Source organism: Oreochromis aureus, linkage group 1 (genome assembly GCF_013358895.1).
Source record: "Oreochromis aureus strain Israel breed Guangdong linkage group 1, ZZ_aureus, whole genome shotgun sequence".
Classification (NCBI taxonomy): domain Eukaryota; kingdom Metazoa; phylum Chordata; class Actinopteri; order Cichliformes; family Cichlidae; genus Oreochromis; species Oreochromis aureus.
This window is the reverse complement of record NC_052942.1, coordinates 4,042,915-4,063,862: the sequence shown is the minus strand read 5'-3', so window position 1 is coordinate 4,063,862 and position 20,948 is coordinate 4,042,915. Positions and strand designations below refer to the sequence as shown.

General features: G+C 38.0%; 1 protein-coding gene across 2 annotated transcripts; it reads right to left on the bottom strand.

The window, feature by feature from the left end:
* Positions 1 to 135: 135 nt before the first annotated feature.
* On the bottom strand, positions 136 to 14,226 carry LOC116323722 (low choriolytic enzyme-like). Of its 2 annotated transcripts, none has more exons than XM_031744135.2 (10): positions 14,088 to 14,226; positions 13,799 to 13,829; positions 13,535 to 13,600; positions 13,226 to 13,378; positions 7,365 to 7,482; positions 7,048 to 7,226; positions 5,616 to 5,697; positions 4,728 to 4,852; positions 681 to 733; positions 136 to 358 (listed from the first exon to the last, which is right to left on the bottom strand). In XM_031744135.2, exons 1-9 carry the CDS (start codon positions 14,148 to 14,150, stop codon positions 690 to 692), a joined length of 861 nt encoding a protein of 286 aa, XP_031599995.1. In that variant the 5' UTR covers positions 14,151 to 14,226; the 3' UTR covers positions 136 to 358; positions 681 to 689. The 2 variants fall into 2 exon arrangements, with proteins under 2 accessions (XP_031599995.1, XP_039478028.1); XM_039622094.1 differs by having other exon boundaries at positions 685 to 733.
* Between the last annotated feature and the right edge of the window lie 6,722 nt (positions 14,227 to 20,948).

The following is a 20,948-nucleotide window of genomic DNA, read 5'->3' as shown; positions in this document are numbered from 1 at the left end:
TAACCTTTGGTTTTATATCTTTTTGTCAGGAAAATACTAGTACAAGACTTAGTTCATATCTTTACTTGTTAAATGTGTATTTTTAACCTGTAGACTTGTAGGATTTATGGAATAAAGAAACAAACTTACTAGAAATTAAAATGAATGTTTATTTTTTTCTGCATTTTTTAGTATTTCATAGAGCTGACTAGCAATTACACAAATGTGATTGGGATTATGTCAATGGACAGGTGAAAAGTATAGACAATGATACATTTTCATTTCTCATTTTAAAAAAGCTATTTTAGGCAAATTTGTTTAAAACAAATCAAAAAGCATAAAATTCAAGCTGCATCAGTCTCTCCCATCTCTTGGTTTTCTGTGGAAACAGAAAGAAGATGTTCAACATATAAGTACATAGATATGTAGTGTCTGCACAAAAAAATCACAAACACAGGCTGTTAATCGAGGAGATGTGTTCTTCTGGTTTTCTGGTTTATATGCCTTTCACTCATCCCAGCCACACAATTCTGACCCTGATCAGTTAAAATATACAGCATTTCATTGTTTTGTTTTTTAAACAAAATTTTCCTACTAAAGTTATCCTGCCAAAGTTTTATTTGGTAAAATAAATGCATAGGAACATGATTTTCTAGTTATAGTGAAGTACACAAAATTCGAAAACATCCAAGCTTACTTACTTACTTTTTCTAGAACAACTTGTTTCTTTGCACAGGTTTGGGCACATTCGAGCCTGTCAAACAACAAACAGAGGGAAATCTTTAAATGCTGCTGTATTTCTTTAAGAAACCACATGAACATGTGAGTTTGATGAAGAGTTTGATGTACTATATCTATGCTGGTGTTTATTAGTCTCCATGATTATTTTGTGAGACTAGTGGAGGTAGAAAAGTAAGCCAGGGGCTGACCAGATAGGTTGAAAGAATTTAAGGTCTTCAGCACACACAGCAGATAATTAAATAAGCATGCTGTCATGGTGATGATGTTCTGATGCATATTATTATCTATAGACAATAATACGAAACAGAAACTTATTCCACTTCCCTCATTTTGCATCAAACGATTTCAGTTTTTGTGTATGTATTTGATCTTTAAACACTTTTAGCCCAGTGAGGTTGTTTTTTCTGCTTGTTTGTTATAAGGATTCCAGATGTTTGTGTTTGTCCCAACTTTTTCTATTGATATAATTATTATTTGGGGAGCAGACAGCTTCATAGTACAGTTACATTTTGTTTGAATTTTGAAAACCTCTCAACTTTTAAGTTAATGAAAAAATGCACTTTTGGGATGTTTATGTGTGATTGCTTGGCATTTAAGAAAAGGGCGTAAATAAATACGCTTGATTTTACAAGTTTCTTATCTAATTGCTTATGTATGCCAAGGAGGAACAAAAGGAGAGAGAGACTAGCAAGGATGATTGAAGAGAGCAAAAATGGGTGCAGTAGTAGGTTTGAAAAGTAAAGATGGTGCAGAAAAATGGCAAATAGACTGGCACTTATACAGTGTTTTTGTGCTCTAATTGAGCACTCAAAATTCAGAAAGAGTTCAGTATCTTAATCAAGGTCACATTAAAATACTTCTTGGTGTTGTCTCACTCTGCGGTAGAGTATCACTTCCTGTTCTGTCTTACAGTGGTATTTTTGCATTGTTTATCTGTGTAACCAATTTAATTAAAGACTTATAGATAACATCTTATTTCATAGTGTAATCTTCATGCGCTTTATCCAAAGCACACTCTGTTGAATCACCCACTAATTATATTCACAGTATTCAGTCATGTGTCTTTAGGGATTCGCAAGCTTAGCTGAGCTCGTAGCCGGCTCACTAGTAGCATTACCTGTCTCTCCTACACTTTTCTGCTCAGATGTTTCGTTACCCCTTTGGCCTACTTTACTAATAACTATACTTGTTATAAATGTTGCTTGTTTATAGCTCTCAAGGCTCAGTTAGCTCTCCTCCATCGGATTGTCCCGAGCGGCTGGGAAAACAGGATTGCTGAGTGACGGTGAGGAGGAAGCGTAGTCCTAAATAGAAGCCCCCAGTACACTACCAACCCAACCATGTGTCGAAGCGTTTTTCTCCATGTGGCGACACACCTGGAAAAACTATCCATCCATCCATTTTTTTCCGATTCTCTGGGGCTGGGTCGCAGCCTAAGCAGAAAACCCCAGACCTCCCTCTCCCTAGCCGCCTCCTCCAGCTTGTCCAGGGGGACACCAAGGCGTTCCCATGCCACCCAAGAGATATTATCTCACCAGTGGGTTTACTCCAGGGCCTGTTCCAGTGGGACATGCCCAGAACACCTCACCCAGGAGGCATCCTTGTCAGATGCCCAAACAACCTCAACTGGCTCCTTCCGATGTGGAGGAGCAGCGGCTCTACTCTGAACCCCTCCCGGATGGCTGAACTCCTCACCCTATCTCTAGGGTAGAGGGCAGCCACCCTTTGGAGAAAGCTCATTTCTGATGCTTGTATCCACAATCTCACTCTTTCGGTCACTACCCAAAACTCATGACCATAGGTGAAAGCAGGGACATAAATCCACCAGTAAATCACGAGTCTCAGACTTGGATGTTCTGACTCTAATTCCTGTCAGTTCACACTCTGGTGCTAACCACTCCAGCACTACCTGATATAGCCATCAGAACCACATCATCCTCGAAAAGCAAAGACAAGATTCTAAGATCGCCCAAGTGGAAGGCTTCCACCACTTGGCTACACCTAGAAATTCTGTCCATAAAAATAATGAACAGAATCAGTGACAAAGGGCAGCCCTGGCAGAGTTCAACATTTACCAGGAGCAAGTCCGACTTTTTGCTTGCTATGCTGATTGACTACCTGAGTGAAGTTGCCCCACCCCACCTCTTTCAAATCAAACAAAATTGGTGTCAATCAGTTGTGCTACATTTCTACTGGTTTGTGCTGCAAAAAAGTTTCGATCGGGCCAGTATCATTTTAAAGATATTATTTAAAGTTTTTAGAGGTCATCCAAGGTCAACCCTCCCCCTCCACATTAATAAATTCAATCAAAATAGGAGTCAATACCCCCCATGTTCCGCTTTCCTGTCAGTTGCTTCCAAAGTCCCACAGGCTAACCAAGCCGACAGGACTCCTTCAGCCTCATGGTTCCCTTTACCCCTGTGTCCACCATCTGGTTCGGGGGTTACAACCACGACAGGTACCAACCACCTTGTGGCTGCAGCTCAGTGTAGCAACCTCAGAAATGGAGGTGATGAACACTGTACATTCAGACTCAATGTCCCCAGTCTCCCTCGGATTGCTGGTGAAGCTCTGTCGTAGGTGGGAGTTGAAGATCTCCTGGACCGGGGTCTCTGCCCATTCCCTGACTTGAAGGTGCAGGGAACAAATTCTCGTCCACCAGAAAAAAACTCCAACGTACAGGCAGCAATCCAAGGGGATACTAAGATATAGTATAGGGGGTCATATGATTGTTGGGTTTTTCTCTGTATGTATTATTGTAGGGTCTACCTTACAAAATAAAGCAGTTGAGGCAACTGTTGTTGTGATTTGGCGCTGTATGAATAAAACTGAATTGAATATTAAATTGAGGGTCCTCAGGAAATACAAACTGGACTCCAACCTGTTGCTGACCTTGTACCTCTCGTCCATTGAGAGCCTGCTGACGTACTGCATCACAGTATGGTACGGCAGCTGCACTAAGGCGGATAGAGCGAGGCTTCAGAGTGTAGCCAAGGCAGCACAGAAGATCAACGGCTGCTCTCTCCTGTCCCTGATGGACATTTATTCCTCCTGCTGCCTCAGCAGAGCAACAAACAAAGACAGTTCCCACCCTGGTTTCAGCTTGTTCACCCTGCTTCCCTTAGGGAAGTGCTACAGGTGCATCAGCACAAAGACCCACAGACTCAAGAACAGTTTCTTCACAAAAGCCATAACCACCCTGAACTCACACATGCACTGATAAACACAGCCCCACCCCAAGGATTCCAAGGATTCCCTCTATAAACCACCACTGTGCAATAATCCAAACTATTTATATGTAAATACTGTCCATATGTATATACTGCTGCAGAAACTAAAACTCACTTCCTGCAACCTCCAACCGGTCGCAGCAGATGCGACCTTTGTTTACTTATTTATAAGACAGGAGGGAGGTCTTTACCTTACAATATAAAGTGCCTTGAGGCCACTGTTGTTGTGATTTGACGCTATAAAAATAAAATTGAATTGAATTAAACAGCATGGTGGCACGGTGGTTAGCACTGTTGCCGCACAGCAAGAAGGTCCTGAGTTCAATTCCACCATCAGGCCAGGGTCTTTCTGTGTGGAGTTTGCATGTTCTCCCCGTGTTTGCGTGGGTTCCCTCCGGGTACTCCGGCTTCCTCCCACCGTCCAAAGACATGCAGTTTGAGGGGATAGGTTAATTGGATAATCCAAATTGTCACTAGGTGTGAGTGAATGTGAGCGTGAATGGTTGTCTGTCCCTGTGTGTTGGCCCTGCGACAGACTGGCGACCTGTCCAGGGTGTACCCTGCCTCTTGCCCTATGACAGCTGGGATAAGCTCCAGCGCCCCCCGCGACCCTGGAAAGGATAAGCGGAAGCGAATGGATGGATGAATTAAACTGAATTGAATTTAGATTGGAGTAGCCAAGAATTGAACCACTGACCTTCCAACTGTTAATCCAGCTTCCTTTTTTCTTTAAAAAAAAAAGAAAGAAAAAGAAAAGAAAAGAAACAAGGTACATACTGCAGTTATAAAGGCGATTCACTCGAAGGATGTCATTGCCACTCATCTCTGTAGCTCTGCCAATGGCTACATTCTCATTGGGTATGGGGATGATGGTTGGCTCCCTGTTTTTTGAGAAGGCAAACCTGGGGTGCAAACACACAGTAGTAGGGCAAATTGTGATTGCAGTCTCAAATGGCTGTCATTCTAACAACTACAAAGACAAAGCTAAAAACATGAAATTATAACATGGGCTTCAGCTTGAGCAATATAGCAGGGAAAGGTCAATCAAGAGGATTATCTACCTAATTATTACCTAACTGACTCTGCCAAACAGAGTCCTTATTGTCATTTCAAACATTTAACAGAATGGGATATAAATGTTTCAAGGTTTATCATCTGCCCAAAAAGAGCCCAAGGGCAAAATACTGCACGGCATTATTGCCCATGATGTAGTATTTGCTAGTTAGGCAACAAGCTAGCACTCTGTGACTAGCTAATGTGGCTTTTTTCTATAAATGTGGGCATTGTAGGCTTCTCGTGTGTTGAGTATCAATTATTTTATTCGCAGCTAAAATATTATTACTGATAATAAAATTATCATCATTATTATTGTTATTATTATTATTATTGTTATAGCACTCGCTGTGTAAACTGTTTCATAAGTTTACCACAGTTTTAAAATATACTGGTTTAAATTACTGGTTCTCTCAATGGCCAGTGTGGCAAGAGAAGTTGATTACATCACACATGTAGACAAGATGTAGAAAATTAAAATCTGTTTCTGGAAAATGAAAGGACTGAAAACAGATAAAACTGTGTCAAATAAAACTGTGTTATTTATGACATAATTTTTAAATAAATATTTATACATTTGAACCATGTTCAGTGAGTGAGCTGATATCTTACCTTCCATAGTGCATAACAGAGTTGTAATCATAGGAAGTATCAAGGTTCCTTGTGTCGATTTTCCTAAAGTTATGCTCCATTCCTGTGGGGGTTCAAACAACTCAGTCAATATTTGTCTTTTACTCCAGGTTGAGCGTTAAAATGTCACAAAAGTTCAGTTCACCCTACAGTTGTGTGAGAACACCTGGGTAACTTTTTTCCTTTGCACAAAAACAAAGACATCTATTGATTTGTGTCCATGGACACAAGGTGTTTCCAGCTTTAAAGAGAGAGGTCTACATATGGACATGGGAGGGCTGGGAGAGTTGTATGTAATTTCACCTTGCGGTTCCACATAGTGGTTTGTGCATTTATTATAATACTACTTTTACACTTAAGATGTGTGGCTTCTTTTCATTTTGAATACATTTTTGGCTATGTTAACCCTTTCACGCATAGTGGTTGCTACAGTTTACAGCTATTCAAAGGCTGTTTCCTTGTATTTGTGTCAGTGTTGATGGTATACTTGCACATAAATCACTACATTGGACACTGATGTGTCACACCCACTGGTCGTTTAATGTTACTATAGATGTATGAAATGTTTCATTATAATAATTATTATTTAACCCTGTCATGCATGAATTATGACAAACTCAGTCAGGATTTTTTTCTTAAGTATTTTTATTCATCTTTTTATGCCTAAAGATGAAAAAAAAAATCCTGATTGAGGTTGTCATAATTCATGCATGACAGGGTTAATATACAAAAACTACTCAGGTTTGGACAATAAAATTACTTGGTTAACTTTAATACGTTGTTTTTGTTAATATTCAATTCAATTCAATTTTATTTATACAGCACCAAATCATAACCACAGTTTCCTCAAGGTGCTTTATATTGAAAGGTAGACCCTACAATAATACATACAGAGAAAAACCCAACAACAACAACAGCACTTTGGCGACAGTGGGAAGGAAAAACTCCCTTTTAACAGGAAGAAACCTCCGGCAGAACCAGGCTCAGGGAGGGGCGGGGCCATCTGGCGTGACAGGTTGGGGGCAGTGAAGGAATGCAGGTCAAAAGACTAATATACAACACATATACATACACCTTTTTTTTTTTTTGAAAGGCGCATACCTCATTGAGGAACAAAACATTCTTCCAATTCAAATAGATTAGTCTCAAAGTTCTGTTGACAATCAAAATGAATAAATAAAAGAATTCCATAGACATATACAGACAGATTTGATTATGGTGAATGTTTCACATTTTGCCCTATATTGTTTGTGCTTTTGGTTGTTTGAAATATTCTATAAAAGCATGATTATTGCTCTACTGTTGGTGAATGGTAAATGAACTGTCATTTGTGTAGAAATTTTTTTTGTCATCCTGACCACTTAAAGATTTTTTCTGACTGGTGGGAAAGGCTGTTGCTTGTAATGTGACCCACCTGGAATGACGTTCTCTAGCAAGATGCGTACATGTTGGTCTCTGTCTGAACGAGTCTGTTCATGGTCGAAGCCCAGGGCATGGAGCACCTCGTGTTGGACTATCTGGTGGAAAACACAGCCCTGGCGACTCAGTGACACTATCTGGCCACCACCACGACGCCCAACAAAAGAGTAACACCTGGAAAGGGGCAGTAAATAACATTTTTATGACAAACCAGTAAAACGGCTTCAGCATCCTCACTCAGAACATCCTGTGTTCGATGAAAAGTTTGCCTGTAGAATTCAAGTATAAATGCCTACATTGTGTTGGACTTACCCATCACGAGACTGAATGTTCAGAAAGTCTCTTTCTCTGCTTTGGGGCCTAAAGCTGATGCACGTGGCTGCTTCAAATGACTTCAGACCTTGCTCGATGACATCACGTTCTCTGCGGGCTTCACAGAAAAAAATGTATTGTGAACTAATTTGTTGTGCCATTATATTCAACTAAGACTGAGCAAAATTCTGCTACTCCTGAGCAACTGCTTGCTACTTACACTGGCCTATAAATCAATCAAATCTATGTTACTGCCTCAAAATCAGCTGATGTTTTTGTACAACTTTAATAAATTTATAGAAAGCATAAAAATATTCTTCATTATGTTGGCTTGAAGCATGTAAAGATTGGTCATAATATTAAACCGCTTTCCCCCCCAGTATCTTTGATATTGTATAACTAACAGAAATTTTCAGGGTAAAATACATCTGTCCCATTTTATCTATATATTTTAACTATAACCAACTTTGAGTGTAATTATAATGGGATATACCATAGGTTTAATAACAAAACACCCCCAATTTAATGTCTGTGGCACTCTGGATATTTTATCAGGTAATTCCCTGGAGAAAACTTGTCAAAGTTAATCCAAAGATAATCAAAAAAAAAAATTCTTTTGATTGTGACACTGGAAGTACACTGTAAAAAAAATCCGTAAAAATACAGTACATTCTACTGTATAAACGTGAAGGAATTTTCCGTATTAGTCATTTACAGGTATTTTTCTGTATTTCTCAACTACTGCAATGCATTGTGGGAAAAAGGACCCAAAAAAGGAGGGAAAAGTCAGAGCAAGAGCAGCCATTAGACTTCTTTCAGGCTTCATCTGGATTTTGGACTCTGGAGTTGGAGAAACTGCCTTCAAATTTCCGTGGTAAGTATTAAAACTCATGTTTTCTTTTATTAAAATAATTTTTTCAAAAGACTCCGCATTTTTATGTAGAAAGAATTGTTAATTTATTTGTTAACTGGTTTCGCTGTCTCCAGACAACTCAGGAATATTTTGCTGACTCATTTTTAAATAATCCTTATTTAGGTTTAACATGACTTAAGCTTTTCATTTTAGTTAATGTTAAAAATAATTTTTAGTGTGATACCACTAGTTTTGCCCTTCAGTGGCTGAACCAGTTTTCATAAATATTATAGTTAGCTGTCTGTGTCTCTCTGGGTATTACACAGCTGTGACTACTAACTAGCTAATTAGCGAAAGTCAGCGATGTAGCTAACTGGGAAAAGTGGAACTTCATGGTATGTATAGAGAGGAAGAAATTATTTTAGGACTCTAATAAGTGTGCTATATCAATACCTGTGTTTTACAGTTGGCTCTACTGTACACTTTAAAGGGTTTCAGGCAAAGTTACACTAACCCTAGTTTAAGCCTCAGACCTTCCTGGCTGACGCTAGCAAATGCTAATGTTAGCCTCTGATTTGGGCTGCTAAAGTAAAGACTTTTAGCTAGCTGACCAGCATAGATTATTTCGGTTAACAGACTGTAGTGGTAATATTATTGAAAGTATAGTTTCACCTCATTACATTTACAATTATGTCTATTTTGTAGCACATAGAAATGTTTAGTTAATATTTGCAGACAGACACATTTTCCTGTAACTGTGTTTTTACTCCAACATTTGTTGAAAATGTAATTTATGAAATGCTGAGCAGCATTTCTAGTATGTGGAATATTTTGTCACCCCACTGTGCTAATGTGATTAAATACTAATAATTATTACTAAAAAATTCAATAATTAATCAATAATAACTATATCTTGATTGAATTATATTGTAAGCGCAGTGCTGGTGTGCAGGAGCTTTATATGCCTTGTGGGGATGCTGACATATTATAAACTGTTATGTCTATATCAAGCTTTTAGCCAAATATAAGCAGAGATATTTGTATCTTTCTTAAAAATTCAGATCCTTAGAGATTATTTGAGAAATGGATCAACAGCTATTACTACTTGAAGTACTCTAAATCCTGCAGTGGAAAAATATCCCTTATTTCACCTTTGATCACACACTTTGGTTTTCCAGTGCAGAGCAATGGCCAAGCAAAGGAAAGACTTCCCAGTGAAAAAGAAGATGAAGATACAAGCTGGTGATGATCCAGAGCAGCTGGTCTCAGGAAATGAAGAAAAACCTGATCACCTTCTCCACAGAAACAAGGTGAGTTTAATGTTGTGGTTGATTTAGTTTTTCAAGGTATGTATGTTACTTCAATTATAAACTGCTTTTGTTGCAACAGAATGTCGTTATGTGTATGCAACTCTCACGTGAATTATAATCCTTTGTGGGGCTGTGTGATATGACCAAAATCTTGCATCCCAATATAAGACATATCTCTCCTGATAACGATATATATCACAAAATAGTGCATTTTCTGTAAATTCTGTGATTCTCGGCAACTCGACTTACGTGAAGTGTTTTCAGTTGGGCGTCGTGTACCTGGAGTCGAGTGTTTTGACCGATGCATGAAACTATACATTTTTAGACATGAGTTTAAACGGCCGCCATTTTCTTTCTGAGTATTTGTTACACGGCGTGCTGCGAGGAAAAGCCTGTTCTAACGTTTGAGTCTAAGGATTATTTTGAGCACTTGACGGCTCGTTTTTTGCTTTTCATTCGTAAACTCTCTCGAAACTCTTTCATGTGATTCTTGTGTAGGTGGTTAAAGAGGTTTGTCGTGTTTGAGTGGTGGTGGGGACCAGTTTGTGTCAGACTTTTCATAACCAAACCATGTCCATGCTACAGAGGTAGCCCCTCGTTTAACAATAAGGTCCTCGATTTGTTTTGACTGGTCCATCTGCTTGGAGCTAGCTGGTTCTGCCTCATCCTTGCTGGCCATGCTGGTATTCTCTGTGCCTTCATCTGCGTGGTGACTGTAAGCGCCATTTATAGTTACTTGACGTTTTTATTTGAGGTCATTTGTTTGATGCATATTCTGAAATTTTATGTTTGAGAATAATGTATATCATTTCAGTTCATTTTGAAAAGTCTCAACAGAAACTTGAGCTTTATTGTGAAAGGTTTATGTGGAAGTCCGTCCATAGTCTGGTTATTGTAAGTATAAGAGAAGGAGAGAACTTTAAGAAATAATATAGCCACTACAGTGACCATCAAAACCATGAAAAAATATTGCCGTAAACAGTTTATTTTGCAACACCACAAAACAAATGATAGCGTATAATATGAAACGATAGACATTTTTATATCGTCATATTGCACCATCCTAATCCTTTTTTTGTTTATGTTGTTTATGTTCAAGGTAAAAAAATTATAAAAATACAAACTTTTTAAAAATGTCTTGTTGTTTCTCTTTTTTTCCTCAGAATAAATTGCGACTAGTCTCAATGGCTGAGATGGAGGAGCAACACAGCGACACGTTAACCCGACTGCTGCAGTTCCTGTATGAACTGAGCAACTCTAAAAATCCAAGGAAAAGCTGAGTGTATTTTATTTAAAGCTCAGACGGACCTTGATGGACTAACATGCAGGCTGCATTCAGGACTTTGTCACACTGGTATATGAAGAGTGGTAACAAGAGAAATTAGCACACACAACGTGTCACTTTATGCTTGCTCTTCTCCAGCCTCTGGTGTCACTTTGTAGTAATTAGTCTTACTATTGTCTTATTTGTTGTGATTTAGGGTGTGTGCGCACAAGCAGAGGTTTTGTTTGTAACCGTAACCTCGTTTTCAGAGCCTTGTCTAACATTTATATGTCAGACTTTTTCCTCTACTTAAACAGCTAAGAGCATTTGAACACAGTTGAGAAAAGGTGTGCATTAAGGATTTTGAACTATGATGTTTAAGTGTTGTCACTGCTGAGGATCCTTATTCACTACGCTGCTGTTTACAGTTTAACTTTTCATCAGAACAAGCACTTCTAATTGTACTTTGCTCCTCACTGACAAAACAAGTCCAGTAAATGCACTTTTATCTTTAAGTTTGGGACAGTAATCTGTCTTAATTTATTTTGTGCTTTAGTTATCATATGGGGAAAGGTTCTGTGGTTATCTATCCGTCCTGTTTGCATAAACCCGAAGTTCAGGAACATCTTCTTTAGATCTGTTCAGTTTTATTCATGTGGCACGACTTAAACAGTCAAGTATGTTATATTGTAAGGTAAAGACCCCAAAGAGTTAATCTCGGACAAATGTTCACACAAATGTGAATTACATTCACTTCAATGAAGTAAATGCAATTCAGTAATCAAATGTGTTTGGCTATAACTGACTACATGTGTATACTGTACCATAAGTGGACAGACATAGATGTAAACCACACCTTAACCATTTGGCTGAGGCAAAACTACCACAAGGCAGTGATTCTAACTAAAAGGTACTCTGGATATTATTAAATGTGAACATATCGTTAAATATGACTTAACTATATTTTTGTTTGTCAGGTGTCCTGTTTGAAGAAAACACTTGGTAGCCACTTGAATGAATGTAAATAAACACATTTACATGAGGGCAACCTGATTTCAAGGAAATAAATATGCTTAAATTTGAAAGCTTGTAAGTTATTTTGTTCATGTATCAGCTGTTTATTCGTTTTATGACAAGATGGATGCTGTCGTTATATTTTAGTATAGTGTTTGAGTTAAGGAGAATAAAAGAATATTTAACATTAATTGTACCAATGTTGTTGTGTATGAAGTACAAATTAATTTAAAAAGTTTTAATTTATGAATTTTTGAGCATATGGTGTACTAGGTTGTAATTGCATAGAAATGTACGTTTAAGGATATAAAGAACTATATTTAATGAGTTACAGTGAAAAGAAGTGTTTGGAAATAGTAATATAAACAGAAATTTCAATTTTTCTATTAACGGAAAATATCAGTTAATGATACAGAAAATATACTGTGAATAAACGGAATTTTCCGTTTTATAGCTGAAGGAAATGTCCGTAAATAGTACAGAGAGTATACTGTAAATCTACAGAATTTTCCGTTTTATCATTTACAGAAAAGTCCATCAAACTTCCGTAAAAAAACAGAAAATGTACTGGCAGAAAATTACCAGGACATTTTCCGTTTTTCTACGGAATCTTTTTTTACAGTGTAGGTGTAAATTTTATTTGCAGTTTCCTCTGACTAGCTCCTGCACTTTTAAATTAAAGAGCCCCTCTTGGATTGGATTGAGCTAAAAGCACAATGGAAGGAAAAAACATTTTAGAACCTTTAAGTAGTTGATTTTAAGAATACATTCAGTTCAATATACTGCAGCCAAATGAAATGCTATTGTCCTCCTTTGGTCTCACATGGGTAAATGTTGAGAAAAAAGCAATTTTATCTGCAACATTAAGGTCTTCAAGATTGGGACTGAATATCTTGTATCAGTCTCCATGTTAAGCTCTGGCAAAGCTTTATATATAATTTAATATTACATCCATCTGTAATGATACAGATTGATGTATATTTAGTTGTTTTTTTATATATCGGAGGAAATTTATATATAACTGACTAATTCCCTTTTTTTAATAAACTGTCCTTTTCAGTTTCCTTGGTTGTATTTTTAAACTCTTTGTATTCTCTGTACACCAAAACCTTTCTGTATGTCATTAAAAAACTTTTTTAGTGTTTAGTCTTTTGACCAAATAGCTGTAGTTGAAGCCCTGAGATGAGAACACATTGATTTCTCTTTGTATTTAGAAGACACTGGAATGTGGAATCTCAGAGGGAAAAGGTTTGGGAAGCATCTCTGCCCACTAATGGAAATTAAAAAAAAAAAAAAAAAAAAACCTACAGACCGAGAATATCATTCTGTCCTTGTTGAAAATGTTAATAGTTTTCAGTTAAACCTGAAAAATTAGCAGAAAGCTAAATAAAAAGTAAAATTTCTATGTATCTAGACTTACAGTACTGGTCGGAGATTCGATAAGGTACAAAGACTCTGCCATTGTTGTTTTTAGGCCACAAACAGCCTCGAGCCGTACACGGATCAGCGTTCTGTAGACCTGTTGGCACTGCTATGTCTCCAAATATGACTAGAGGTTCATCCAAGTTCTTTCCTGTAAAGTGTCACAAGAAAAACATATTTTCCGTGTACTTTTGATGGTTTCATTTCACACATCAACTCAGTTTTTAAGGTTAGCGCCTGGATGTCTTGTTATTAAAGCTGTATATTTACTACTGATGAATAGGAACTGAAGTGAAGTTGAACATACCAAGATTAGCATTAGCCTTCTCCAGCAGTGTCGAGATACTGAACTCATCATCCTCAGCTTTGTTTCCTGTTCAATATGAAGCACATATGTTTGACTCTTCTATAAGGACAGATTCACATGTTACAACATCACAAAGACAGAGGGTCAGGCAAATCTAATATGGACCCATTAAAATAAATAAATAAATGCAAATCAACATGAATAAGAGGATATCACATAGTGTGATAAATACAAGTGCTAAATGTAAAATTAGCCAAGTCTTACCGGAGTTTTCAACATGTTTTTCAAAAGATGCCTGTAATAAGATAAAAGGGTTTATAAGGACTAGTATTTGATTTGTTTGCAAGTTCAAAAATGCTTGAAGTTTAAAACTGCAAATTCCAATTTATACAATAAATTAATAAAATGAAAAACAGAAGTATTCTCTTTTTGTCCTTATTTTTTGCTTTGAAGAAAGATTGTATTCCAATTTAACATTCTTTGGAAATATAACGTCTTGGTCAAATCAGAGACAGAGGAAATCTGCGTCTACATACTTAACTACAACGCTTACCTCTATAACAAAAGTGTGGGCAGAGCACAAGAACACGCTGAGCAGAGCCGTCTGGAGGATCATGGCTGGTTGCTGAAGAAGAGCAGCCGACTAAGAAAATACCTGCTGAAAGCACAAGTGTTTGGCTTATATAGTTAGAGAGGCCAGCTGAATTCTGTCCTAATATGGCATGCTGTTCAAACAGTACTCATTACTCAACTAGAAATGACAGTTGTTACTTAAACACGTCTGTTTCAACATATTATGAAATTAGACAAAAAGGCTGTTGCTGTCTTTATATTATGACACAGTCCAAATATTATAGTTACCATCAATTTATTTAAATCGGTCAAACATGGTGGAGGAGTGTTATGGCACAGGCATGTATGTATGGCTGTTAGTGGCACTGGGTCAGTGTTTACTGATGATGTGACTGCTGATAGAAGTTATAGGATAAATACTTAAGTTTACAGCCTTATACTCTGCTAACATTTAGCCAAATGCTGCAAAACTCTCCTAGTGACTAACCCGAGAATGCTGTTCATTTTCTGAAGATGAAATTGAAGTTGTCTGCAATAAAGGCACTGACATTTTCATTGGAGTAATAAAAAAAATCAGATTTATCCTATTGCTTCTGAGTCTCTGCCCATTTTCAGAGACTCAAAAGCTGCAATTCCTAAACAGTCAATGCAAAATTTTTGTTAAACCCCTTAAATTAAAGCTGAAAGTCTTTGCTTCAGTCACATCTTGATTATTTAATTTAAACTACAAAGTGGTGATGTACTAAGGTATAATTACAAAAACTGTCCACTGATGAAATTCTTTTGAATTCAACTACTATATATGCATGTGATCATTTTCACAACCTCTGTGTAGTTAAACATCTGAGGGCCAAAGTTGCAAAAGCCAATTTTGTGTTTATATACTTCTCCAAATTGTGGACACAATTGCATTGTGTCCTGTTTACACATAGTTTTGCAAAAGCAGGAGTAGTGAATATGAAAAAACAGCGACTGCTGCAAGTATCTCAATTAAGTTGAATGAACATGACATATGTTCACCAGTTAAATTTCATTTGGTCATGTAGCTTTAATTTCTTAACCTTTCATTGAGTCCAAATATTTGGTTTTACAAAATCTGACAAGATTTGTGTTAATTTACTCGGCAAAAATGAAAAATACATCAAAGCAAAAACACTTTTTCTTGTTATATCAACTACGATGTACTTTGTGTAAGTGTCAGTCTTTTGAAATGAATTAATAAACAGAAAACATGATGAATATCAATGTTGTTTCAATTATACTCATTTATTTAGCTAACAAAGTTTACCAAAGATAAAATGGATTATTAATACATCCAAAGAAATGTAACATGTTTTCTGCAATTGGCCAACATTGTTGTTAGAAATAGTTCTTCCTCTTTTAACACCTCTTTCAACCCATTTCTTCAGTTGCTGGTACACCCCACAAACCACAGAATTAACTAAGAGTCATTTTGTGCTGACGATGTTCAGCACTGTCCTTGATTTATATAGTTGTATGTATGTTGGTAAAGCAAAACACCTGGCTGTTTCCATTACTGCTGTCTGTGGAGGGGTGAATTTAAGTGCTAAAAGGGGTGAATCAGGATTTGTTAACATGAACATTTCACAGTTCATGAGCACACAAAAACCGTGGAAAAATGTTGAGTTAGTTAAAGTCACCACATGTAGTATTTTGCTCTCCGTTTGGAAAACTTTGTTGAAGCAACCAGTTAAAATCAATCTTTGACTCAGTGTCCCATTAAATCTGTTTTAATTTGTACTGTAACAGACACTAATTTTATTTTTCCTTAACGTCTGCCTCATTGCTATACTTTTTTGAATGTTATAACAATCCCAAGTTAGCGACTTTTATACATAAGCATTTCATGCAGTACTGCAAAATGAAATACATTCATTTTTTTTACAGCCAATTAAAAAATACAGTTTAAAAATAACTGATACTTTTTATATTTTTTATAACAAATTTAATATAAATTAAAAACTAAGAGGAAAAACTGGGTTTGTGAAATCCCATTTCTAAACCTTTAGATTAGCATTTGTGGCGTTGCAGCCTTGGTGTTTTGAGTCTGGCTGTAACTGCACACTCATTTGCCAAAATCTCGTTAATCACCTGTCATTAGCCAATGATATCTCAGATTGTCCTCTTTTCTGAAACCTTTTCTGCTGCACTTAATTTCAGTCCAAGGGAGGAGCAAGTGTTGTCTTCACATGATGGACAACTTGGCAAAGAACCAATTTTTAACTGTATATGTCAGTACTTTGTTACTAACAGCCTGTTACAAAAACATCTGGTCTTAATCCTTCTGTTGAATCTATCAAAAATGCCAAAAATAACAGTTTGACAGCATAAAGTTGTTTTTTTGCTCCAACAAAGAGATTTTAGCTAAAACTTGGTACATCTCAGTGTGGAGTGTGTTCTTAAAAAAATCAGAGGAAACTGAACAAGTGGAGGATATATCTGCTACAGTTTACAGCAGATACTGTTCATCTGCTGTAAACTATCTACAGCAGATGAAAAGTATCTCAAAGTCATGTCCTTAAGAAAGAGCTGAGAGATGGCCCTTCAGCTGATCCATCGACTATTCACTGAAGCCTCATCAGAAATGGTCTCAGTGGAAGGGTGGCTATCAAGAAGCCATACTTAAGGAAGGCAAACAGGGAAAAAAGGCTGAGGTATACCACACACAAGAACTGAACTGAAAATCAGTGGCAACAGGTCTGGATTAATTAATGCAAAAAAAAAAAACAACAACAAAAAAACAGATTTTGATCCGCCATGCATCTTCAAAGCATCTGATTAGCAACAACTTCATTTTTCAGCATGACAATGATCCCAAACACACTGCCAGTACAGTAAAAAATTAGCAGGATAGAGAAACACATTATGGAATACTATCAGTCATTGACTGGCCTCCCCAGCTCCCGAAACTCATATATATTGTTTACCTTATATTTCCATGTATGCTTGCACATTTGAATAAATTTCCCTCGCAAAAACAGAAATAGGTATGGGACTTTTGCACAACACTATTTACAAAGCTAAACATGTTTTAATAACTTTAAGCAAACTGAATTAGTTTTTAAAACTATCTTAAATCTGATACTATTCATTTCAGTTTGATTTACAAAGCGCCAAATAAGTGCCAAAAAAGTTGCCTCCAGGCACTTTATATTACAGCGCCCCCAACCTTTTTTGCCCCACGGACCGGTTTATGTCCAACAATATTTTCACGGACCGGCCTTTAAGGTGTCCCGGATAAATACAACAAAATAAAACCAGCACCGGTACCAAACAAAAAAAGGAGATTTATTCATAACACACAGGAAAAGAAACCGAGTTAATGATAAAAACGATTAAAAAAATAATGCTAAAAACTGCTAAAAACCATGAAAACCATGAATTTCACACCCAAGTCTCAACTCTGGCAGCCCAGTACCAAACGACTAATACCGGTCCGTGGCCCGGGGGTTGGGGACCGCTATTGTAAGGTAAAGACCCTACAGTAATACAAGGAAAACGATGAGAAGCCCATCAATCATATGACCCCTATGAGTAAGCACTTTGGCCACAGTGGACAAAGAACAGCTAGAAACCTCTGGCAGAACCAGGCTCAGGGAGGGGGGGGGGGGTCGTCTGCCATGAGCGATTAGGGGTGAGCAGATGAAGAAAGGACAAAGATGCTGTAAAAGAGAGCCAAAAATTTATAATAACTAATAATTAAATGCAGACAGGTGTATGAACAAAAATGAATATACAGCCAATGAAGAGAAGCCAGCACAGGAGAAATATGCTCTCTCTTTCTAGTCCCTGTCAGGACTCTTGCTGCAGCATTTTGGATTAACTGAAGGCTTTTCAGGGAGTTTTAAGGACAGCCTGATAATAATGAATTACAGTAGTCCAGCCTAGAAGTAATAAATGCATGAACTAGTTTTTCAGCGTCACTAAGAGACAGGATATTTCTAATTTTAGAGATACTGAGCAAATGGAAGAAAGCAGTCCTACATATTTTACGGGCGATCGTGGCTCAAGAGTTGGCATTTCGTCTTGTAACGACCGAGACTGACAGTCTCGGTCGTTGTGTCCTTGGGCAAGACACTTCACCCGTTGCCCACTGGTGGTGGTCAGAGGGCCCGGTGGCGCCAGTGTCCGGCAGCCTCGCCTCTGTCAGTGCGCCCCAGGGTGGCTGTGGCTACAATGTAGCTTGCCATCACCAGTGTGTGTGTGAATGGGTGAATGACTGTATGAAGTGTAAAGCGCTTTGGGGTCCTTAGGGACTGAATAAAGCGCTATACAAATACAGGCCATTTACCATTTGTGTAATATGTGCATTGAAGGACATGTCCTGGTCAAAAATGACTCCAAGGTTCCTCACAGTGTTACTGGAGGCCAAGGTAATGCCATCCAGAGTAAGAATCTGCTTAGATACCATATTTCTAAGATTTTCTGGGCCGAGTACAATAACCTCAGCTTTTTAACTAAATTTAGTAGCAGAAAGTTTGAGCACTAAAGAGTGCTGACTCCCGTCAGGCTTTTTCAGTGAAGGTTCAGCTTATCCAAAAAGCTTGGTATTGTTTAAAAATCATGCAATATGATATCCTGGATTTCTTTTTTCTGTCTCTCACAGTTGAAGTATACCTATGTGTGGCACACCCAAAATGCGTGGCCACTTTTGTGTTAATCATCTAATTTAATTTATTTAATTTGTTTATTTGTTATTTTCTGTGACTATGAATATTCAAAATGACTTTGGTAACATGACCAATTTATGCAGTATATTATTTTGTCACATGGACTGTACAGAAGGAGAGAAAAAATGGAGCAACACCTCAGGTGGAACTATTATTTCAAGGCAGGTGCACTCCAGTTGCTTTAGGGGGATGGACTTCCGCCCACTATTCAGATGCAATCTGAGAGGCAAACCGAGTGCGCTGTGTCTTCATTGCTCCTGAACTTTACCTGTATTTGCAGGTTAGTAGTACTAACCTACTTGGTAAAAAAATACTACCACTGTTTGTTACATAGCAATGTTTCATCTCCGTGCTAAGTTGTAAAGAAGTAAGACAGTACCTGTAACTAGGGATGGGTACCGGTGTCCGGTGCCATGATGGCACCGGTGCTGACATAAACGGTAGTAACCAGACCGAAAAGCAGCGCACATTTCGGTGCTTTATTTCGGTGCTTTTTTTTCCCCTGAGCCAATTCTAGCCAATCATTTTACGTTTCCGAGGATAGTAGGCGGGGCCAGGTACGTACGTTCTTTTAGAGCAGAGCTACAGATTAAAAATGCCCAAGGCGAAGCGATCAAAAGTCTGGCTGTACTTCACAGCAAAAGATGCAAACTCAGCAGCCTGCAACAAGTGCTTTAAGCTGATATTGTGATACTGTGCAAAGGAGGTAACACCTCAAATCTGATGAAACACCTGGCGACGCATAGCGGTTTTTTTAAAGCCGAGAAATAAGCCGTGTTTGATAGCTTGCTGCGAGACCTCGCACTGCACATCTACTGCGGGTGTGGTGCCTGTTATCGGACCCGGAGTTAGCAACATCCCCCCAATAGAGAGTCCTGGCCCCTAGCCCTGTCAGCGTAGCAGAAATGATGACGGATGATGATGGCAGCAGCAGCCGTTCTCCTCTGCGTGAGTAGCTTCATGTTGTTCGTGTGTAATTAACGTTGAGTAGGCTAACCACATTATTACATTAATGCATGTAAGGTGAACTAGCAAACACCGTCGTAGTTACATGCAGCTGTCTTCTTGTTTGATGGCAGATACTCCCTTCACCCTGGCCAAAAAGGTAGCCCAAAGAAAAAGTGGAAAACAGTTAAACATGAGAGGTTTTTGGACAAAGTTTGTGTTTTTTCCATTGTTTAAGCACTGCTTCCAGCCAAGAGTGATGCCATATATGCCCAATAGCTGCAGAAAAGGCTAACATTGTTATCTTTTTACAAAAAAAAGCTGAACATGAGAGGTTTTTGGACAAAGTTTGTGTTTTTTCCATTGTTTAAGCACTGCTTCCAGCCAAGAGTGATACCATATATGCCCAATAGCTGCAGAAAAGGCTAACATTGTTATCTTTTACAAAAAAAAAAGCTGAACATGAGAGGTTTTGGACCAATTTTGTGTTCTCCATTCTTTAAGCACCGGTTTGAGCACCGTTTAAGCACCGGCACCGTTTCAAAAGTACCGGTTTGGCACCGGTATCGGATAAAACCTAAACGATACCCATCCCTACCTGTAACACTAATGGGCACAGCCGCGCGTTTGACCCTCATCAGTGTGAGACAGCGGGGTCAGGCTGCGCGGGCGCTAGCAGAAACGTCACGGTAATGTTTTTGTACTGTGGGTCGTAGCGCCCAGAGCATTGTCTTGCAGGAAGGTCATGCATATAGATTTATTTTCTTTTCATTATGAAGGTTGGTACTCCCGCACACTTTACTATTTTATATAAAGTTTATGATACAAAGATGTTTTATTGCTTAAGTGTCATTGATGTTTGAAAAGTATAAAGCTGTTTAATATGTGAGTGTTAATGACATGTGAAGTAGAAGGAAGTTGCCCATGTTATGCAAAAGTGAGTTTCATCTTCAGTGTGCTGTAAATGATGTGTGTTTATTTTTGCTCAATTTCAGTATTCAGAACTGGTACAGTTGTCCACTTTAACTTCAACCAGATAAGAGTGTTGTTTGCTTTAGATACAGTTGAATATTGCTGTAGATTCACTGTAGATTACAGTGACTTTCAATTGCTTAAGCAAGAACATGTGTATACTTTTGTTTTGCTTTCACTGAGCGATCACATTAAGCACATGTAAAATAGTGGAAAGTGTAGAGTGTGAATGC

What these genes read in the sequence shown, in the direction of transcription:
- LOC116323722 (XM_031744135.2), bottom strand. Translation starts at nt 14,150, where the DNA reads ATGATCCTCCAGACGGCTCTGCTCAGCGTGTTCTTGTGCTCTGCCCAC. An exon ending in AACATTCAGTCTCGTGATGG is followed by an intron (nt 7,227 to 7,364) that starts GTAAGTCCAACA and finishes GCCCCTTTCCAG; the next exon opens with GTGTTACTCTTTTGTTGGGC. An exon ending in TCTGTTATGCACTATGGAAG is followed by an intron (nt 4,853 to 5,615) that starts GTAAGATATCAG and finishes TTTGCACCCCAG; the next exon opens with GTTTGCCTTCTCAAAAAACA.